The sequence below is a fragment of the Pleuronectes platessa genome, chromosome 6, assembly GCF_947347685.1.
Source record: "Pleuronectes platessa chromosome 6, fPlePla1.1, whole genome shotgun sequence".
In the NCBI taxonomy this organism is placed as follows: Eukaryota; Metazoa; Chordata; class Actinopteri; order Pleuronectiformes; family Pleuronectidae; genus Pleuronectes; species Pleuronectes platessa.
The window spans coordinates 5,959,421-5,974,153 of record NC_070631.1 but is presented as its reverse complement, the minus strand read 5'-3'; the positions used below and the strand labels follow the sequence as shown (position 1 = coordinate 5,974,153).

General features: G+C 42.0%; 1 protein-coding gene across 10 annotated transcripts in view; it reads right to left on the bottom strand.

Annotated features, from left to right (window-relative positions):
* The window catches only part of LOC128442359 (microphthalmia-associated transcription factor), a 30,817-nt gene extending 21,020 nt beyond the window's left edge, over window positions 1–9,797 (bottom strand). For 7 of the 10 annotated variants that reach the window (XM_053424785.1, XM_053424784.1, XM_053424781.1 and 4 more), the window contains exon 1: window positions 9,601–9,797. In XM_053424785.1, the coding sequence (XP_053280760.1) occupies window positions 9,601–9,704 (104 nt within the window). In that variant the 5' untranslated portion in view covers window positions 9,705–9,797. Of the gene's footprint in view, window positions 1–724; window positions 775–9,594 lie in introns of those variants that run through there. The other 3 variants (XM_053424789.1, XM_053424783.1, XM_053424780.1) reach the window with 2 other exon arrangements.
* Between the last annotated feature and the right edge of the window lie 4,936 nt (window positions 9,798–14,733).

Sequence of the window (14,733 nt, the reverse complement as noted above, 5' to 3'; positions counted from 1 at the left end):
CCACCCACCCAACTCATGATTCCTCTGAATCTCCATCGTACTCCGTGTTTTACGAGTCAGAGCCGAGTGTTTCACGCAGGTCATACCCGACTGACGGTGTGACGGAGACTAAACCGAGATAATGAAGTAGCTTTGCCTTCTGAGAAAACAGCGAAGGCAAGTTAAAGTTCAGAGGAGCAACTCGGGTCCGACCGTGTGTAAAACCTGAGCTGATACAGGATCTGTCAGACCAGGGCCACCTGGGCCCCTGCAGGTAATTCATAGTGAACCTTTAGTGACCGCTAAACAGCGCTACCTAATGGACAATAACGGTAACACAACAACCTGATCTAAAGACTAATAGAAGACATCTTATTTTACTTTGCTCAAACTGCTTTTCTGCTACAAAATAAAGCCATTTCGTGCCTTTTATGATGTTTCAGAGTCCCAGATATTTAAGCTTTATACTTCTTAGACATTAGCTCAATACTCATTCTACAATTTAACCAGTTATAGCCAAAACTACTCAAAACTACACACTACAAAAGGAGAAGTCTGCTGATGACTGTATATATGTTACAACACACAGCTCTGTGCACACTGTCCTTCATGTACACATGTAATTGTAGTATTCTACACACACACACACACACACACACACACACACACACACACACAAACACAATTCAAACTTATGCCTTAACACGTGCCAACAATATCACAGATGCTGAGGAGCCATACTCACAGACAGTCAAAGGAGCAGGGTCTGTACACTTGCACTCCTAAGGCCTCCATATTTGTTTGTTTTTTTCTGAAGGTGCACCACCCGCCCTTGGAGAGCAGTGAAAGTCATGCCGGCGGTGCAGCGCTGGGAGAGTGTCAGAGGGGGGAGGCTCCAGGGCCTGGCCTGGAATCTCCAATCGCCACACAGTCCCAGGCCGAGGACCAGCCCCGTCCGGAGCAACAGCGGAGCAGAGCAGAGGGCAGGCGCCAACTGGAAACACACCGTTCATCAACACGCCACATTAAAACCACACAGATACTGTTTCACTTCAAGACATGTGTTGCCACCTCAGAGTGGACACCCAGCAACCAGGTCCTCAACACTGTCCCGTGAAAACACAGGGTCTGGAAAGAAGGCCAACTTTTCATGAGCTAAAGAAACCAGCCTGTTTTCAGCTTTATGACAGTGATACGTTTTACCTTCACTCTGCAGAATGATGAATGAGCAGAGTTTGACACTAAAGGCCATTTTCACATCCGTCCTCTGAACGTGGGAAGTTTCTCTCTTCAGATTTGTGTGTAAGGCAACATCCACCTTGACTTAAACATTGCTTTCCTAACTTTGTAAAACTAAATTTAAGAAATAGATACAGATATAACTGTAGTTAAATGTTATTTATCATTAGAATAATACATTTTTGTGCACCTCCTGCTACTGCCACTGCCAACCCTTAAAGCACTGGCTCTGTGTACCTAAATGAGAGGTGTGAAAAGTCCACATGGACATGAAAACCATACTATGCAAATACAAATGTTAGGTTAGGTTAAAGTAAAGGTATCGTTATCTATGTGGGTATCCATGTTTAAACTACAATTAAATTACTTTAAGCTTCTAGGCAAGTTGAGAAGATTCATCCATAAAAGAGGAGAGCTTTCATCCCTGGGGGACGACCAGGGGAAAGGTATGGAGTGAAACATGGAGCACCTTTCCAACAAGGATGTCTCTATATATTGCCAAACAGTGTTGAAACATGAGAAATGTTCAAATGTTGATAAATGTGCAACACAATCTCTCCTCAAAGGCATTTATGTTGTTGCACCTATTTGTACATGCAATGAAGCAAACAGTGTCAGGAATAATGGAATTAGAAACCAGAGAACAAGAGGGAGAAGTGAAAACCCTTCCTTCTTTCCCACGTCCTCACATCTGCCTGACAAGGGAACACATTGGGTTTCAGAAGCTGCAGAAACTGTCAGAGGAGCCCACATTGCATCATTAGAAAGGTGCGAGGTGAGTTATGTCAAGTTCGACCATCAAACAGGTTGGAGCATATACCAGCGGCTTCGTTATGTCATGGATCCGAAGTTGAGTAGCTTCAAAAGGTCAACATACAACTACCAATTGGTGCCCGTCCTGTCAAACCCCACAGAAGCTCACTGGTAATATTTCAGATTGTCTCGTTCCTGTCAGGAATCAAAAGCAAAGACCAGCAAGCTGCACAGGTTCAATTGGATGAAACCTCCAGCAGAGCAGCTGTGGCTCAGGAGCCGTCCACTAATTGGAAGGTCAGTGGATCGATTCCAGGCTCCTCCAATCTGCATGTCCTTGGGCAGGACACTGAACGAATAGATTGAGTACTCACCCTCAAGATGTCCTACTGTCCTGAGGCTTTAGTGTTGCTGCTCTGGATGTAAACGTACATTGACCTCCTCACTGTCCATCAAACGAGTCCACATCTTGTTAGAGTTCTATCTTATATTGCAAACCACCGCCCTGAACTCAGAGGTAAGAAGAGTAACACAGAAAACGTCAGCGTCAGTCCTGCCATGCCGGCTCTCCCTTCAACACAAACATGGAATCCAGCCTCGCGACTACCTCTGCTGCCGACATGAGGGCGGAACAACAATGCAATTGTACGGAGAAAGTGGGCGTGCACGACTTCTTGTGAATATCACGAAGCTATAAAGGGAGAGTAGTGCAAGAGCGATGAGACGGGGAACCGTTAATGAGATCTCACGTTAAAAGGAAGCTGTGAAGCTGAGCTGTTAAAACGCCGTCCTGCAAAAACCAGCTGCCTGCGATGAACCTGCATCCTTCAGTTTGTCTCCAGCACCACGCAGGTGTTCCCAGATCAGACCGGGTCGCGTCCCGACAGGCCGCACGACCTCGCTGCTGGAGCACAGGGCGGTGACCCTACATGAAAGTGCACTCGTATGCTCGGACTCCCCTGCTGATCACACACACACACACACACACACACACACACACACACACACACACACACACACACAGAGAGAGAGTGCTGCAGCTGCCATCACCCCCCACCAGTCACTTACTAGCAAGAAACATCAGTGATAATGGGAAGCATCTGTAATCTAGTGTCTGCACTGACATGATGACGTTTTCGGAAAAGTTCAGCCATAGTTCAACCACGTTCAACCACAACTGCAGGTATAAACTCAGTGTTTACTCAAGTACGACCAGTTCAATTGACACGAAAACAAAACCAATACAGCTTTTTGAACACACATGATAAACCACAGGAAACCCAACATCCTACAGCTGCGGAAAACAGTGACGAGCTTCTATCAGCATTTCCTAAAATCAAAGATGACACATTGATAAAGGCTACAGCCAAATGTTTTAATTTGAAAGGGACAGATCCGCCGGCAGTCCACACTACTCCAGAGTTTCACAGCTGCACCGGAGACGTTTGGAAACCCTCCTGGCCTTGTTCTAGTTTACAAGCTGGGATGTGTTTTAGTCTGGACGGGCAGAGTCGATGACGTAGACACTCACTGTCCGGGTCTTTCCAGTGATGATGAAGCCTTCGCTGATTCGTCAGGCTTCTACCACATGACCGCCCCCCCCCCCCCCCCCTCCCCCCAGGGAGAAAACAACTGACATTAGACCCGGCAACTAGTGTAGAATGCTGACCCTGTTGTCTTTGCAAACAGCTGTCGTGCAGCTAAACTCTGCATTTCACAACCCTACGACTGCTTGCGTGCGAAGGAGATGAGCTGTTAATGGGGCAATCTGCAACAAGGTCCGTGTCCAGTGGCGTTTTCCATGGCACCCACATGCCTTCTCGTTTACACTCATGATCCACGGACTGGTGCTGTGTGTTTTCAGGCATGTTTCGTATGGACGGGGATTAAAACCGATTCGGAACCAGAACGTTCCTTCGGAGAGAGATTGAAAATGCCAAAACAAAAACGTATTGGTGTTGATTCAGCCTAAATAACGAAATGTAGAAGTCCACCACACCTATCACCCGTCAGTGCATAACAATGCTGCATTTTCCTGCAACAAATTCATAGATCACATTTCCTTCAGACAAACAGTGGAATAAATGCTGTAAAACCTACTTCCCTGCTAATTGCCAGTGCTGCTGGAGAAATTCAGTTGCCAGAGCAAAACAAAGCTGGGTAAGCTGTTAAAGCATCCAAAGAGATAATCAGGGTCTTTGCCGGGAGCCAGCACCGGGTGGAATAACTTGAACTTGCCGGGTTTTATTTCTATAATAAGGTGTTGTTCCCTCCATAATAACCTTTACTGGTGTTCAGCAGGACGGTGTGCTCCTGCTCCCTCTCCTCCCTCGGTGCTTCAACAAGGGGGAAGCAGAGCATCCAAGGACACTGGTCCCAGGGGAAGGATTTCAATACGCTTTCCTGCAGCAGGTTGAGTGAGTCCATAAAGTTCTCAAGTTCATATCAATAACGTTGTAATGTTGTACAAACACAAGAGAGCGGCTTTTCACGCAACTTCACTTCCCCTCGGAGGTGACGATTATAGTCAACAAGCACATTCTCGTCAAGAAACCCTTGGTGATGATTCACGGCGGGAAAATAATACTAATCCTTAATTTACACCCCATGAGCAAATAAAAGAAAACTTAATGTAACTGTTGTTGTAGACATGAGTTTAAGGACAGGAGAAGAGCTACGAGCTCCTTTTTCACACAGACAGCAAACGCCAACGTAGATTCACTTTGTTTTTAGGGCTGAAATTTTAAATCAATTCGTCATCGCAGAAGAAATTATTTACTGGTTTCAGTTTTTTGATTGTGAGGATTTTCTGCTTTTTCTCTGTCTCGTGTGATATTAATGTTTGAAAGTGTCTTTTGGGTTCGGCTTTGTCAAAACAAGCAATTTGATAATTTCATTGGGTCTTGTACTATTTGTACTATATGTTTGATAGGCCATAACATTTGCATATCAATCCAGAACTTATCCTGCAGACTAATCCGTAAAGAAAATAAGACTTAAACTAAAAGACTAATGTTTGTTAACTGTTAAAGAAAAGACTTGTGTAAATAGCAGGTGTGGGTGCAACCTGTTGAGGTGGCCCTCTCGGTGCTTTGCAGTTCCTACCGGTCACCAACAGAGGCTGACAGAGATCACAGACCGTCAGTGTTACAGCTCATGAAGCAGAACAATAACCCGAAGTTTCGGAGGGTTTCCTGAGGGAGAACTGCAAAAAAGACTCAGCAGATGAGGTTAGGATGCAGCTGAGTGATGTTGACTGCAGGACAAGTTGCCCTTCAACTATTTTACTGCAGCTTTAACACCTGCTTGTGTAATTTAGCCTTTTTGCTCTTTCTAAGATCTTAGATGAATCTCTTGGCATCTGTCTTGGATTCTTCGTGGGAACAAGCTGCTCCTAACACCAACTTTCACACCTGCCGGCCTCTGACTCAGCACTCTGTCAAACACTTTCATTTGACACTTTGCGATATTATTCGTTGAGAGGTTTCAAAATACTATTCTTGTTTTGTTTTAAAGTACAGGTTGATTTTATTTCTGATACGATTCTCGCGCAGTTCATCCCCTAACCGGGAGGTCGTGGGTTCGATACCAGTCTCCCCCATTCCGTGTACCTTAGTGTCCTTGGGCAACTTCATCTACCTCAAACTGCCCCTGATCACTGTGTGAGTTGTGTGTGTGAATGGGTGAATTGGCCAATGAGACTAGAATATATATAAACACATACCCTTTCCATGTCACCTCAGTGTCATATTCCAGGTGGGGAAAGACTAGGAGTGATTAAAATGTTCACATAGAGTTGGGAAAGTGCCTAACTCTCCATTAAACTAACTTTTAATATGAATATTCTCTTTTTTTGTTTTGTTCTTCTGAAAGATTCTTGAGCAGAACATCAATCACAAACAGAGGAAGTAGAATGATATAATTGCATCACGGACTGTCAAGCTGTATATGCCGATATGTGCTAATATTCAAAGATGCATTTTAAGGAATAAACAATGTAAAATAAATGTCTGCAATTATGTTAACATTTTATATCAAGACATATTCTACATGTTTGGTGGTAGTTATGTTTTCTTTTTGTTTATTATTAGGTTAAACTGTTAAATATCAAGACTCGATTCAATTTGATAAAAATGTATTAAATTAAATATTGGCCAATATATCAATCTTTTCATATTTCCTACTCCCTAATATTGCTATAAGCATCAAGCCCTAAAAACCCATATCAGTGGGGCCCTGGTGTCCAGCTGTGGAAGCTTCCATCAGATTGATGATTACAATATCGTCTTAAATACATTGCACAGGTCTTTCTATTCATATGACAGTAAACTTTAATAATCCTATAAAGTTTAGAATATATTTGATGAAAGGTAAAAGCTGTTATATCATATTCACCAAAGTGAAAAGTCTCATTTTGAGAATCGACACGGATTCCGATGAGAATCTTGCGCGATCCACAGCTTCTGCCGAGCGTCACCTCGTGAACTACAAGCGCATCATAAGTCCTTAAGTCTTTTAGCCTCAGTATGACTGCAGCATAAATATTTATAGTGGATTTACATGTCAAGTAGTCCTGCAAACAAAATGATCCCCCTCTAAGTCTCGGCTTCAGATATAACACATCCACTGCTAAATTTATACAGCTTATTTACACTGCATAGACGACCGGCTGCACCGCCTGTCTCACATCTATATTCGGCACAAAACGTCTGGCACGTCGTCTGCAGCCGCCTCAGAGCGCCGGCGAGACGATACGCAGACAGAAAACAAACAGACCCGCGAAAGCCCAGATCACATTTTGTCACACTCGAGATTTGAAATCGAGAAACAGCGGGGGGGTCAGCCGTGACGAGATATCACACACGTCAGTAATCACTGGAGCTAATTATAACCACTGTGCGCAACAATGTCTCACAACACAGTCATTGTGACTATTATTACTGCGCCGGGTCATCCTCATGTGACGGGAAGAGGAAGTGGGACACCTTCGAAATTGAGGCAACACAACTTCAAGTTATTCCACAGGAAATGAAATAATCGGTGATTCTCCGGCTCCCTCAGTCGGGCCGGGTCCGACTGCGGCTCTGCCAGCGACAACACAGCTCCGAGTCAGCCTGTGTGTATGTGAAAGCGTAATGGCATTTCACTAATGAAGAAATTAGTTTAAAAAATGCACAACTGGGTTAAAGGTTGCGACTGCTGGACTTGACGGTTGTTTTGCCCCCCGGCCTCGTGTTTTCGGCTGAATTCAGAAGAAGGGAGACGAGCTTACGAATCTGCAACAACATGTCGAGAAACCAGCGAGCGTGAAAAATAAAATAAGAGAGGAGTCAACGGAACATCTGCAATAAGAGCTCTGTGTGAGCACAGTGGTGCACTGTCCTCCGCACGTCTCAGCCTCACAATGAGGCCATGTATCACCACCTCTGACACATGCAAAATTACTGATAATCCCACTGGATTCTGCTGAGGGATGTGTTGTCTGTCAGTGTGGGGGTTCTACGGGGATTTTGAGGATGTGACACAAACATCAGGGACTTCAGGAAATAACCACTTCCAAAACAAATAATAAAAGTCTGGAGCATGACCCCCTTATACAATTTGAATTAGAGGTGTTCTGATACCATTTCCCCTTTGTGATACCAATACCTGGACTTTGCGTATTGGCCGATAACGAATACCAATACCAATGTATTCAAAAAATAAAATAAAAGCGGCTATATGCTACTAGTCATTGCTATACGACCTGGCTCAGGTTGAACTTATCTTATCTAGGTTGACAGTCATAACATGGAACATAAATAACCACCTCTAGGAATACACAACAATTACTTCCTTTAAATAGCTCGAAACTGAAAAAAGTGTTGCATCTGGTTCACATCACTTTTTCTTTTTTTCCGGGACTTTCCAGCGTGATATAGTGCAACAACAAAAAGTGCTGACATTCTAGCTAGCTGTTAGCCGCTAGCTTCTTCGCAGCGGCTCTAAAAACAATACTTGGCAATTGGCCGAATAGAGCAACTGCTGTCAAAAAGAAGAAGAAGAAGAAGAAGAAGAAGAAGAAGAAGAAGAAGAAGAAGAAGAAGAAGAAGAAGAAAAAGAGCATTTCTAATGCTGGCATCAGTATCGGAACATCTCTAATTACAATTTGTTATTTTATTTTTGGGCAGATTAGAGAACAAGATTAAGTTAGCATGGATCCAGGGCAGCTCCCAGCTCCGCCCCCCCTCCCCCTCCAGCTCCCTGTCCTCATGCTAAGCGAAGTTGGCGCCTGCTTGCTGCAGCTTATTTACTTATTTTATTTAAGTGATACCGATATTTTATCAATAAGACAGCGGTATCACAATCCTCTCCTCAAATATTCTCCAACACAAAGCAAATAAGCACCCCCCCTCCCCCCTTCCCCCCCTTCAACCAAAGCATTGATGTGCTGAACTCCTGAACCATGCAGAGGGATAACGGCACCTGAATTTAACACCGTGCACAAACAGACATATCAGACGGCTCACTCATTGCGCAGCACTTCCAGAAAAAGGGGGTGAAAGGTCAGAGCCAGACCCCCCCAGACCTGACTCAGCTCCATGTTGATTGCTTGGAGAGGCCTCAATGTGCCAACGCCGAAAATAGCTTTCTAATAACTCCGAGTGCAGCAGAGAGTGTGTTTGTGTCCGTGTCCCGAGAGGCCAGAGGAAATATCAGCTATTGATTCATGTTTTCTCTGATAACAGCTTTGCTTTGTTGGGACTCATCGACATGCAGAATAAAGAGATACCCCTCAGGATCCTCATATTAGGGCAAACCAACGCCGTCAATATCATTTTCATCAATAGCAATATAAGATTATTAATTTTGGAAACATATAAACACATTATTGATCGACCTCAGATTTGTAAAGTGTCATTTTCCAAGTTTAAAGCCACAAGCTTCACTCATCAGCAACGAATTTGACATTAAACTTAAAATAGATAATATGACATTTATCGAGATACTCGTGGATATCGAGTGATGTCACAACTTGTATCTTGATTTATTTTTGGTCTCAATTGCTCGGCCCTTCAATAGGCTTTTGATTTGATCCTCTGATGCAATAACAGGTTACTAATAATGATAATGGTCGAATTAATCCACTCAATTCAAATTCAGATTCTGTCTCTTCGAGTTGTATCTGTTGTATTGATGAACTTTAACTGTGATTATTATGTTTGGCAATGAATTTCCAAACTGCTCCACTTCTGTGTAAAACGATTTTGTTTTTTGTTTTTTGACCTGACAACTTTAAATGAGAGTTCTTTGGGGGGGGTCCAAGTTAAAAACAACACTCCCCTCGTGCTGCGGATCTGAACATGATAAGTGAGGCAGCATCTCGTGCACCTCTGACCTGTCTGCTCCTCCACGAGCTAATATTTGAAGTTGATGTTGACAAGACAACACCCAAGTGTTGCATAACTTCATGGCAGCGGGAGAATCCCTGGTGCTGAGTCCCCGGTTTGCGGGGCTCAGAGGCCGGGAGCAGCTCCTCCGACGTCCCCCGGGGGAGCCGAGAGGAGAAACTCTCTGCGGACTAATTATCACCTAAACACCAAAACCGCTGCAGCGTGGGAAATAACTGTCCCCCGCCGGAGCACTGACCTGCTTTTCAGCGGCTGGCTCTTCAGCTCGTAGTAGGTCTTCGGTTCCTCCTGGAACTCCTCCGCGACCTCGAAGTCGGGAACGATCCCGGATTCCGCCTGCATGATGTCGGATGTCAAAGTTTCGGGGGCGACGCGGAGAGGACACGAACCCGGGCTCGACGCTGTATGTGCCGCCGTACTTCGCTCCAGCACCGACCGCTGTCACCGCCGGACGCCTCTGTCCGGGACCCGCGGCTCTGTAGTCCTGCGCGGCGGCGAGAGACAGAGCCGCAGAGGGGCTGCCGGCGAGCGCGAACTACAGCTCCCGGCATGCACCGCGGCTGTCAGTGTCAGCGTGATTTTCATTGGTCGCAGCATCCGAGCGATTAAAGCGGTGAAAAGTTTTAATTTCCTTCACTAATCAGTGTCAGCAGCTTTTTATAGATAGAACAAAGTCTTATGTAATACATGTCCATTGGGATTTGGACTTTTCAAATGTTCTTTATATGATTTTTTCTTAACATAAGTTTATAATATTGTTATTTGAATACGTTTTTCGTTGGTTCACTATGTCAAATCACAAATATTAGACTATTACTATTAGACTATTACATAATGTAATGACAGGCTAAAATCCACAAATTATCAATTATCAGAATAAAGTTTTTGTTTAAACTGAGTTTTATAATTTTGAATTGTTTTCCTTTTCATTTAGTCTCTGTGCTGTTTTCAATGTCCAGGCACAGCACCTCTGTGTTTATATGTACAACTGCCATGTCTTACCAATGTGTTAAAAGTCTATACAAAGAAATACTATAAGTTTAAAGTATTTACAAGTTATTGATGATGTCATGTTCAATAATAGTAATAACAACAACAGTAACACATGCATCTTTGTTAAGGTCTAATTAACAACGCACCTACTCAAAAAATTCCGGTCAAATCTGCACCATAACAACACAAAACCCAAACCCAAATATTGTCAACAATCAATCTCCCATTTGTCTCATTGTCCCAACATGTCCAGTGTGAAATCAGTGAGATCCTGCAGCCATTACACTCAAATCACAACTGACCTGGAGACTTCGACCCTCATGTCTGTTTCCCTCCTGTGAAGACACTGACCTGACTTTGCAGCTCGTCTCCTCCTCAACTCTCTCACTCTCACCAACTTCCCCTCCTGTCTACCACGTGGGGGCAGTATAGAGCTAAACAAAAGGGAAATAGTCAGCCAGTGTTGTGGGCCCACGGGGGGCACCTTCCATTACAAGATGGAAATTCAAGTTCAATATTTGCATTCGTCTCATCCTGCTGAACTGGTTTAAAGTCTGCGTTTTACCAATGTAAATATCATGCAAATGTGCCTCTGCTGGAAAGCACAAACTTCAAAGACCATAAATCAAGCCTCCAATTAAACCATGATCACTTAAAACAGACATTGCTGCAAGGAAACATTCTGCTTTTAAAGAACCAATATTTGCACAACATTTATATTCTCAGTCACAGTGGCTCAGAACCATATTAAAAGCAGAGCTGGTTACAGTCGCATCAGGACACATGATGCAGGACCTGCAGGGCTTCAAGTGTATTCACAGAAGACACAGTCCGACACACAGACGACAAAGCAACACATTTTATTGTGGGGTGAATAAAGGTCGTGATTACCCAGGGCTCCCTGCTGAGTGAGGACCTGATCGTTTTCAGACGACAATGCCCTTTTTAATTCCTCAAGTGGGTATATTAAATACTGTCTTTGATACTTCTGATATAAAGTACACAGTATGTTCTGTTTTGTTGAAACACAATTTGGGTAAAACAAAAAAATATTATTCAGTTTTTGTTACTACACAGAAAAATCAGACATAACCGGTCCCAAAACAGTTGTCAGATACTTTTACTTCACTTCATTATTTACATTTTATGCCAAAAGATACAATGACTTCACTGCGTTTTATTTGAGTGCAATAGTTCTTACACTAAAATTAAGATTATGCTACGAAAACATGAGATTAGCATTTTAAATGAGGCTTTTATTGCCTGAAGAACAGTGTGTAAACAAGTTATAATCAGATAGAATCCCCTTTAACCATGTAAAGAAATAAAATACACATATATTATACTGCATGCACAGGCATTACAAATTATAATCCTGTTTTCACAATTTAAAGTATCTATCTATCTATCTATCTATCTATCTGTCTGTCTGTCTGTCTGTCTGTCTGTCTGTCTGTCTGTCTGTCTGTCTGTCTGTCTGTCTGTCTGTCTGTCTGTCTATCCATCTATCTATCTATCTATCCATTGATCTTTCTATTTAATAAGCTTATTTTAACTTGGACAAACCAACCATTGTTATAATATATTTAAAAATATTGGCATCATACCAAATCTTTGACAGGTGTACTTATAACCAATACAACCAATCGTACAATGCATTGTATTAAAGCTGTGGCCCACAATAACGTCCAGCATTGTGTTGACCATGTGCCAAGAGATAAAAGAACACATGGACATGATTACAACGACTAACACATCATCGTTTACTCAGCATTGTAAAGCGGCCGTTTGCCACTTCCTTGTGCTCGAGTCAAAACATCCTGGAATACGAGCCCAGGGTGTCTGCTGTGGTTCCAGGAAACTCAGATTGACATAGTGACAGTCACTGATCATACTGCAAACAAAACTCTATATATAGGCCTACTTGTCTGTGCCTATCATTTTTTTACCATTGTACATCTATATTAGTTCAAATAGAGTGAATACGAGGGGCTTTTACTCCCCTCCTTGATCAGTCATCATAACATTTTTATTTGATCATAAAGTCCCAGTTACTCAGCTTTAATAAAATGAAAAATGAAAACAGCGTGATGAGACACGACTTTACATAAAACACACGTTGACTGTGATTGAAAACAGTTTGGGTTGTGAAACCAGACACACCATCTGTCCAGTGTTTCATAGACATAGTTAAGAGGAAATTTGCAATAAATCAAATAGACACAAATGATGTGGAGATATTAATTCAAAACTTAACAAATGGTCAAAAGTTCATGTTTCAAAATGTGTATTTTCAGAGACAAACAACCTACATATCTGAAAATCATTGGCCATGGAAACGTCCTTTCAGATGCTACTGCAAAAAGTAAAAGTTGTAGTTTTGAAGAAGTAAAAAGTTGTTCTGCTCCCCATCGCAGTGTTTATTAGTTTGTCCCAAACCTTTGCATCATGCTTACATCTGCAGCAGATAAAGTTATCTGTTGATTTTCAACTCCCTTCTTATAACAATGACGTGTAGTGTGGGTGTATTTGCATTAAGCCTCCGCCAAACAACATTTGACTAAGCCTTAATGGACACAGAGAGATAATTGCACACACAATCAATGATGCATAAAAACACAAAAACAACTTCCCATATTGCACAGTTTAGAGTATCGTGCATGCAGCAGTCCTGCTTGTTGTATTTTTTTATTGAACTTTCTGTCTTTTAATATTTATATCTGACTACTGTGGAGCTCTTGAACACATTTGCATCTATATACAAGAGATTTCAAAATAAAATGCTCCACAAATGAACGAGCTACATTCTTAAATTAACATCTATATTAGTTGACTACTGTTCTGTGTGGCAACATGTTTGCACAAAATTACTGTATTTATTAGAAGTTTTATGTGCTAGTTATTACAGGGAAGCACTTTCTTAGTATAACCCAAGTTCCCTGAGTGTATTGTGCCTGATGAGGGTAACGAGGGTAACGAGGGTAATGAGGAAATCCTATTCTTTTGTTTACCAGAGCGTTGTCCTGTAAGGAGGAGACTCACTGGACAGATGGTTATGGGGGATCTTAATGAGATATTTATTCATGTCTGATGTCAGAAAATACAAGACTGTGGGGGGGTTTTGTGGGGTGTGGTGGGAGGGCCTCTCTCCGCTGATTGACAACATTATTCATTGTAGACCGTGTGAGGACATACAGTAGCAGCAGAACAAACTTTAATCACAAAAGGCAGAATGTCAGTTTATCTAAATTTTAACTCTTATTGACTTTATTTGTGTAACTGAGTTTGATGTCACCTGTTTATTTGCGTCAGTCTGTTTTGGAAAAATCGAGTAAAGTCAGCGATGAATATTTCAGGAGCAGCGACACTCCAGAGTCTCACCTTTGAAACACACACCGCTAATCTGGTTCCTGTGTCTTTTGATTTGAACACGTCAGAATAATCAGTGTATTTAATTTAAGGATATTGGACAAGATGGTTAATATCCCTTGTATATTAAAGTCTTCTGCACAATTAAGTTACAAATATTGATCAGTCCTGGTTCCATGTCCCTACAGCATCTTGGGACCCGGTTGAGATCTTTCCTCCTCATCCATTGGCTGCAGCGTTCTAAAGTGGCATGAACTAAATAATTGTTTCCCTGGCAGCGAAGCTACATCCACCAAACGGGTATTTAAATTTTGCTAAACATATATATTTGCCTTGACTTTAAATGATGTTGAATAAGCTGAAGGATTTCAGTGTATGTTGCTCTACAGGTTGAGCTGTAAAGTCAATTGAATATGCTGGTATTCAAACAATCCAGATATTTGAAGTGTCCTGTGACAGTTGAGTCCGACATGCTAAACACATCCGGCACATCAGCTCAGTTTGATGCGATACACATACAAATGTGTGTGGGAAAGAAAACCTTCGTGCAAACACAACACATCCGAACAAGCTGAACATACATGAAACCTGTTTCTCTACAGGACGGCCACGGGATGTAAGGATTTGTTAAGATACCAGAGGAACACAGTCTATTACCCTCTGATACCAAACAGCTTAACACTAGGATATTTGTTCATGCAAACATTATTTAAATGTGTTATTTTTTTATATTGTTGTATTTGTATTTGTTCTGTTTCTAACCAAATTTGTATGCAATCTTACCCTGAATTTATTCATATTATTCAGTGGTTAAGGTTAATATTTTCGCATGTTACTTGCTGGTATTTAATCCTTCTTATTAATAACAATAATAATAATAATAGCAATACTACTACTACTAATAATAATAATACAAACAATAATTATAGTAATTATAATAATAATTATAACTATAACATCATTATCATTGTTTGTATGTTGTGTTTGGTGTAATTTTAATGACATTCGA